General features: G+C 31.4%; 1 protein-coding gene across 1 annotated transcript; it reads right to left on the reverse strand.

Annotated features, from left to right (window-relative positions):
* Nucleotides 1–966: 966 nt before the first annotated feature.
* Nucleotides 967–7,797, reverse strand: LOC104877444 (disease resistance protein RUN1-like). The gene is made up of 5 exons (XM_019219970.2): nt 7,193–7,797; nt 5,497–6,589; nt 5,039–5,350; nt 3,771–4,943; nt 967–3,682 (listed from the first exon to the last, which is right to left on the reverse strand). The coding sequence occupies exons 1-5, from the start codon at nt 7,678–7,680 to the stop codon at nt 3,086–3,088; spliced, it is 3,663 nt and encodes a 1,220-aa protein (XP_019075515.2). The 5' UTR covers nt 7,681–7,797; the 3' UTR covers nt 967–3,085.
* Between the last annotated feature and the right edge of the window lie 939 nt (nt 7,798–8,736).

Consider the following 8,736-nt stretch of genomic DNA (forward strand, 5'->3'; position numbering starts at 1 on the left):
TTATTTTATACAATGGGTTAAGGAAATATAAAATTTTCTTGAAAGAAGGAAACAATTAATATATTTGGAAAACTCCATAGTAAATCATATATTATTCCATACAAAATTAATTATTTTTTAAAAAATTCATGGTAAATCAATGTTTAATTTTTATTTTTTTTTATGTAAGTATTATGTTAAGGAGCCTATTTATTTTTAGAATTTTTGTATATAATTAATTAATGCGATTAGTGCTAAATTATTGTGGATGCAATTTAGGAAAGCTGTAGGCCCTAATTGTTTGACTCTTTATAGCTTACAATTAATTAATTATTTTGAAAATTTTTATTTAAAATTGTTGGATTAATATTGTATAATATATATTGTCGTGATATCGCAATATATTAATTATTAAAATATAATCTTAGTTTACTTTGATTTTGTTAATGTAATAAATGGATAGACCACATTAATTCAATGATGTTATTTTAATAGTCAAAACATAGGAAATATAATCTTAATTTAAAACATTAATGTACATATTTTTCTAAATAATGTATAATGAAATTCTTCTTCTTAACAATAAATTTATTTTCTGATACACTTATTTTTCTAGGAAATGTACTTTTTTTCAAAATGTAATTGTTTTTTGGAAGGATGTAATTATTTATATTATTACAAATAAGTGAAAGTTTATAAACAATTTATGGTAAAAAAAATTAATGTATATATAATGTAGTTTTTTTAAAGAAAAATAATTAATTTTCAAAAGGATCTACTTATTTTTATAAGAGATGTTTTTAATTTTATTTTTTATAATATACTTATTTTATGATGAAGGATGTATTTGTTTATATTGATACAAATAATTGAAAGTTCATTAGTTCTTTTATGATAAACCTTTTATATATATATATATAATTTATTCATTTTTCATACTTATTTTTTTAAAGAATATACTTAAAGGATCCAAAATGAAAGACGAAGCAAATGAAAGTGTTTCGGCTGGTCTCTCCTACAGCATTGAAATCAAGGATGCTTACATTCCACCGTGGATAATATCCAGTATATGAGTAACCATGGGTTCGGAAGGGAGGAGCTTTGAGGCAAGGTATGACAAATTTTGGATATTACATGACCTTTCAGTTTTCCTTGCTTAGATATGTATGGAGTTGTCATGTCTCATTCTACATCAAAGGATGCTAGTTACGAATACATCATGCTGAAGAATTAGTACACCCTGTTAAAAAATAAGCGCATCGGATCAACATCAAGGTGGGGATCACTCTACTAAATGGTGGCAAGTCTGGCTTCAAGAATGGCAGTGCAGTGGTTCTCATGGTGGTTAGAAGGGCAGCAGGGTGCTCCAGAGTCCAGCCATGGTGGTGCTAAGTCAACATTGATTCTTCAGTTGTTGTAACCTGTACATAGAATGATGGTTTTGGATTGCCTCAAGATTTTACTAAGAAGAAGAAGAAGCAGAAGATAAGACATTGAAGGTACAGTAAAGAATTTAAGCAACAACTCCAATCCCTTTGTTATATAGACTTGAAGGAGAAATGAAGATGACTTACAATTACAACTGTAAGGAAACCCTGCATTTGAAGACATCCTTCCTAGGTAGAGCTTTTAAATGATTAAAAACATGAACAACTCTATGCTTGAAATATGCAAATCAAAATCAACAATAAATAGAAATAAGAAGCTGAAAAAACTGTCACGTGATGCTATTGTCATTCTAGGAACAAATCCCTCACTTTAAGACTCTTTTACTTTTAGAATATTCCACCATCAACCCATGATCAGCCATATTTCCATAAGGATTCATATTAATTTAAGATGGATTTATTATAGAACTAAAATGAGAATACATTTTAAAATGTTTATTGGGAGTAATTCAATTATATTTCAATATATATTTGAAAAATAACACTACTAAGAAATTTAAGATACTTGCCATAATTGATGATAAAAATATGAAAATAATTTTAGACAAAAGTTTTGATCTAGAAAAATCAACAATTTTAATTTTGTTGTTGTCCTATATATAGTAGCTTGAGATATATACTTCACTCCGAATGCATTCCAAATTTGAGTTATAGATGGATATGTTCTTCACTATTTAAGTTTAATCGATAATTTGTTCCAAATATGAATTTCTGAAACTAAGTGTTTAGCTAATCTAAAAGAAACAAAGTCAAGTTTTAGGCATTAGGGTTCGGATTTCCAAACTCAATAAAGTTATAAAATGGCTAATATTTAAGGTGAACCATGTTGAAAATTAAGTGTCTCAAATTCCTAATTTTGATGTATTCTTTTTTGTAGAAATGATATTATATAGAGAATTTTCAAAGTTCATATGTGATTGTAATTAAATTCTTTATAGAATAAAAAACTTAGTAAGAATATCTCTCTAAATATTCTACGTCATGAGAGGAAAAATGTTATAATATAAGATAGAGATAGAGATAAGAAGAAAAGTAAGAGATATTTGATGGAGTAAGAATGCTTACAACTGAAGTTAAAGACATAAAGACTAGGAAAACGATGGATGTTTAGGGACCCAAAAGTTGTTTATGTTTTGTTATCTGTAATATTTTTTTATTATATAGTGAAATGTTATCTCTTATTTGTAGGTGTAGACATACATGTTGACTAAACCATGCATTTTAAAGCTTTGACACCTTTATATGTGGATTATCTTTACTTTATGTGTTCTTTCATTCATATATTTACATTGAAACTTTTGCTAGCCCAATAAATGGTATTAGAGCTTTTGTTGGCCTAACAAACTTAATGTTGTCCTTTCAAGATGTAATGAAAAGGCCTTTTAAAGGATTTGTATTTTATCATAAAATAGAAAAGAAAGAAAAAAAACATTAGAGAATTTCGACTCCTTCTAACCACTTGGCAATATATTTATCTTATATTGAAGATAAATAACTAGTCCAAATTTTATGGTGTTATATAGTCCACACATAGATTAAAGTAATTAAGGAGGAAGATGGCTTACCAGTAAGTTTCCATGAGGGCTTGAATGAACAAATAAAATAGAGAGATGGTGGAATATAAGGACTTAGCTAGCAAGCGCACCTGGCAATGGAGCTTAAAGCTTGAGATCAGTGCTGGATGCTCTCAATCTTTTACGGCAAGGTTCCCGATCATCTGCTTGGTTTTTCCCGGCATCATCATGGCCTCTTTGATGATCCAACAACATAGGCACACTGCTGTTTAGAGAATCACGGGTGTACATCAGCTGAACCCCGCACCTCTTGATATTGGGATGAGTAACCTCACCATTAATCCGGGTAGAAAAATCAAACGCAGCCAGAAAGTGCCATGGTTGATTGCGGTGGTACTTATTTGGAATAGCATTCTTAGGATAGAGAGTCACCCACAATTCATCTGATACATCACCATTAATCTCGTGACATTTACACAAAGAATCCATGGAGAGGTGATCCACAACTTCATCCGAATCACCGTGCAATGTCAGATCAAAATAATATGGAACCTCAAAATGATTCCCTTTATGATAAAGAAAGAAGAAAGCCAATCCCAGAAAGTGGTCATCCTCGTACCAATTCAAAGGAAGCTCTATTCTTACTTGGCTTCCAATCTCCTGATGCAACACCCACCCTGGAATTCCACCGTTTCCCGGAATAATAATTACCTTGCCTTTCTTCCAATTCCGATTCATGTACTGCATATACAATCAAAGCTAATATGTAATTGGAGTACTACTAGGTGGATGAAAAGTTTTAAGTGTCGTTATTAAATAAAAATCATACCTCATTACTTGTTGGATTGAACCGTTTGAACCATTTGAGGAAAGGACAGAGTAGAGATGATGGACTTGATAACATTTCCAGCTTCGTGCAGCCGTGGGCATCTATTTGTGGTAGACTTGATGAAAGCTCTGGAATTTCTTGGAGCATCTTGCAGTGACTGATATCAAGGAGACGAAGTCTACAAAGTTGAGTGATGCCAGATGGTATGCTAACCATATGGTTTCCACTTAGATTTAATGTACACAAGGAATATAGACCCCAGATATCAGTGGGTATCGACCCTTCCATTAGATTGCAGTGACTCAAATCTAGTTCTACTAAGGTGCATAAGCCTTCCAGATTCTTGGGAAACTTCTCCAAGTTTGAACAACCAGGGAGTATCAATCGTTTAAGACATCTCAAATCATTAATGCTGTCTGGAATAGTCACAAGGTTCTTGCAATTGCTCAAATACAACATTTGGAGGCTTTTCAGATTTTGAATTGATGATGGCAGTTCTTTTATAGCTGTTCCTTCCAAACCAAGCACCTCTAAGTATTTCATACCCTCCATGATTTCGGGAAAGTTCCGTAGGCTTGAGCACCCATTGAGAAAGAGTCGGCGAAAAGATTTAAACCTACGAATGCTGCTTAGAAGACTCCTCAAGTTCTTGAAATCACTCAAAAACAATGAATTAATATTAAGAAGATGTTCCATTGATGATGGTAGCTCTTTTATACCTGTTCTTGAATCAAGAAATTCTTTCATATCCTCCATGATTTCTGGAAAAGCATCTGGATTTGAACAAACAAAGAGTAGGAGGTCTTCAAGGAGATATTTTATTGCGGAGGGTAATTCCTTAATAGCAGATCGATCAAAGTGAAGATAAGTTAAAGCTTCCATAGAACTCTCCTCTATCTCCAGAAATTTCTCCAAGTTTGAGCAATTATTCAAGTAAATAGTTTCAAGAGAGTCCAAGTATTGAATGCTACTTGGTAAGCTCGTAAGGTTTTCACACCCACTCAAACTCAACAAAGTTAGCTTCTTGAGAACTCCAATAGATGGATCAACGATATTCAAACTTGTACAATATCCAAGTTCTAACTCCCCTAGATTTGGCATATTTGAAAAGTTTGATATTTCAGTGAGCTGCTTTGATCCTAGTAAATTTAAGAACTTTAACTTTCCCAAACACTGTGACAAAAGGAATTTTGATTTAGTACAAAATGAATTTTCATGAACAAAAAATTAATCTCAAACAAAATAATATGATGAAATACTAATTATACCTTATTTCCTTGCCAAAGTTGTTTTATTTTGCTATCCATCATGTTGAGTACAACAAGGTTCTCTCCATGAAAATTTGACGGCAATGATTTCAAAGGGTATCCTTTCCAATGAAGATATCTCAACTCTTGTGAAGGAAATTGAAAATCTTCAGGAAGAATAATTTTATACTCCTTTTTCATGAAACCACAACAATCCATCCCATAAATCTTGAGCAATCTAAGTCGTTTCATCTTTGCAAAAACCTTTGTACTAAATTGTAGTTGTTTTGATCTAGACAAGTTTAAGAATATGGCCTCAACATTTTTCATCCCCTACAAACAATAACACAGGATTAGGCAAACATAAAAAAGATAAAGCTAGCTAAAATTGTATGGATATGTAACTTAGACAAAAATGATATTGCTCACATTTACGTATTTTAATGAAGCTTAAGAAAGTTCATGAGTTTGATGGTTACCTTCTTCATTGTAAATGCACGATACACATCACTCGGATCCCACAATCTGCTCCATTTTCCAGGATTATCAGGAAATTCACTACGAATAATGTTCCATCCCATTTCTTGTACCAAATCATGCATAAGTATCTTATTTTCAGAAAGAGATATAAGACACTTATCATAGAGGACTTTTATTCCTATCTCTGCATACAAATCACAACTATCCAATATCCTTGAAACAAAGTCTTTGTCTTCCCCTTTAAAAAAACATGCAATATCAAGAAATATTTTCTTCTGTGTATGATCTAATCCGTCAAAGCTTACTTTAAGCACATTTTGAATTTTCACTTCAGGTTCTCTTTCCAATTTACACAATTCACTTTCCCATTGGAGTATTGTCTTGTTAAACAAGAGAGAACCGAGGACTTTTAGAGCTAAAGGAAGGCCATGACAATAATAGATTACACGATTCGAGAGGTGGATAAAGTCTTGTTTAGGAAGATTTTGTCTAAAAGCATAGAGACTAAAAAGCTCACGAGCTTGTTCAAAATTTAATTCCTCAACCTCATATACGTCATCCATTTCTTGTAACAAATGTTTACTTCTAGTTGTTATGATGACTCTGCTTCCTCTTCCAAGCCAATCACGATTTCTGAGTAAATATTCTAATTGATCTGAATCATCAATGTCATCAAGAACAATAAAAACTCTTTTAAATCGGAGAACATTTTTTATCATATTGGCTCCTTGGCCAACATTGCTTACATTTTGATTTCTCTCCACTTGTAGTAGATCACAAAGAAGTTGATTTTGTAAATGATGCAAACCCATAGTATTGCCAACTTCTCTAACATTTTCAAGAAAGCTCATATACTCAAATTCATGAGAAAATTTATTATATATAACTTTGGCGATACTCGTCTTACCCATTCCACCTATTCCACATATACCAATTATACGAACATCATTCAATTGATCAACACATAGCTGCCGAATTATCTCATTTACATGGGAATCCATACCAACCAAGTTGGCACCAACATCAAACATTCTACAATTCAATCTCATGAATATGTTGTTGACGATTTTCTTAATATGCTCAGACTCGTACCTGCTAATTGTAAAGTACATGTGATGATTAATTAGGCTATAGCTGATTAAAAAACAAATACATGTTAAGCTTCTTCATGAAAAATGAGTTATAGTAAAAAAAAATTATATCAAAAGTATTAAGTTTTAGAACTCAAATTACATTTTTAGGACATTTTTATTGTATCAAGTATACAAGACAATGAAAATAAAATATGTAGTGAGACATTGTCAAATTGATTTTTTTTTTTGGGAACATTTATAGGCTGCTAAGCATGGAGCAAATTTATATCAAACAAAATCATATTGTAATGACCCACTCTCTTGTGCATATATAGATATCATTTGCAGCTCTCTCTCTCTCTCTATGTTATATGTAACATTATAATTACCCAATCCCCTATTCACAATGGAGACACAAGGTCCTAATCATATCTCATAATATCATGGGTTTGCAGGTCTTCAGTGACTTTCTTGATATACTTTGATTCATGAGTTGCAATCATAAATGACCTTCAAATCTATTCAAGTATTACACTGTAATTATAAAAATGCCTGATTCCTGTAGCAGTAAATAAAACCTAACTTATAAAAGAAAGTTGAATGGAAATTAATAAAGCTTTACCCATCCTTCACATGCTCTCCAGATATATTGGTTGCTTCTGTCAATGCGCTCCTCCAACTTTGCACCTTCTCTTTCATCTCTTCTGAATCTTCTTTGTAATTAGAAAATGCCTCTCCAAACTTTCCTGTCTGGTTTCGTACATGGGATGGATCCACATGGTAGAAAATCGGTACCACAGTTTGTTTCATTTCTTTCCTGCACTTCATGATACTCACCAGCTCATCTAAACACCATCTGGAACCAGCATAGTTTTCCGAGAAAACTATTAGGGCAAACCTTGATTCTTCAATAGCTTTTAGGAGTTCAGGCGCAATCTCTTCCCCTCTCTTAAGTGATTCATCATCTCTAAAGGTAGTAATACCTCTTCGAAACAAATTTGCATACAAGTGATCAGTGAAATTGAATCGGGTGTCTTCACCTCTAAAACTCAAGAAAACATCATACTTCCATTGTGGGATGAAAATAGAAATAGAATTTGTGGAAGCCATAGGAAACTTTGCCAAAATTAGAACTCAGAAGAGATTTTGCAGAATTGTGAATGTAGATTGTGCTGTTTTTTAGCAAAAATTTGGTGATGAAAGACTTTGGGTCAATGTTGTGTACAGAGAAAAAAAAAAGAGTGGGTAGCGCCCCATAAAAATCTCCTCCAACCATTGCGAGTCTGTTTAAATCCTCATCTACTCGCTCTCTTCTTCTGCCACCTTTCTAAATTATCCTCATCTCTATTAAGTTATGTTGGATTTTCGTGTAAAGTAGTAGGAAGGAAAAATAAAAGTAAAAGGTACCATAAAAATATGAAAAGTATCAAATATATTTAAAATTTATAAAAAATTTATATATTTTAAAATTATTTAATCTTTATATAATAAAAAAATAAAATAAATTTTTAAAAATATATAAAAATAATTTATTAACTTTATATTTATTTTATAATTTCTTTCACTCTTTTTTTCTTCTTTCATATTTTGCCTTTAAATTTTTTGGAATAAAAAAGGGTCTTAAAATTTTTTTAAAAGGGTTAATTTCATTAATTTCCCTCAAATTGTAACTAAATACATTTATCTCCTATAGTTTTGAAATTTCATTATATACCTTTCTTATTTTGGTTAAAAAAATGAGTAAATAAAAAAATAAAAATTATAAAAGAGATATTTAATGAAATTTTAAATTTAAAAAAGTTAGATATATTTAGTTAAAGAGGTGAATGAAATTAATATTTTTTTTGAATTAAGAAGATCCCAAATTAAGATAGTTGCATAATTAGACTCTTTTGCTATTATTTGTTTTTAAAAACTAGCAAAGTTATTAAAATAATTTCATAAATATTTAATTATTTTTTGCTTTCTCTAGAATTACTAAAATTAAGTGATAAAAAATTCCAACATATGAAACAGTGAGCACGCGCTGCTGCAGATGGGATCACGGAGATGGAGCATCTTACTTAGGGTGATGTCAGTGGCAGCTGGAAGGGTGGTGGTTGAAGAATGGATTATTATAGAGTGAGACTTGTAGGAATGGTGAATGGGAACAAAATTTGTTGTCTA

Source organism: Vitis vinifera, chromosome 5 (genome assembly GCF_030704535.1).
Source record: "Vitis vinifera cultivar Pinot Noir 40024 chromosome 5, ASM3070453v1".
NCBI lineage: Eukaryota > Viridiplantae > Streptophyta > Magnoliopsida > Vitales > Vitaceae > Vitis > Vitis vinifera.

Coding starts and splice junctions, on each gene's coding strand:
- LOC104877444 (XM_019219970.2), bottom strand. CDS start 7,680: ATGGCTTCCACAAATTCTATTTCTATTTTCATCCCACAATGGAAGTAT. Junction 4,944..5,038: donor AACTTTGGCAAGGAAATAAG/GTATAATTAGTA, acceptor CTTTTGTCACAG/TGTTTGGGAAAGTTAAAGTT. Junction 3,683..3,770: donor TCAATCCAACAAGTAATGAG/GTATGATTTTTA, acceptor TTGTATATGCAG/TACATGAATCGGAATTGGAA.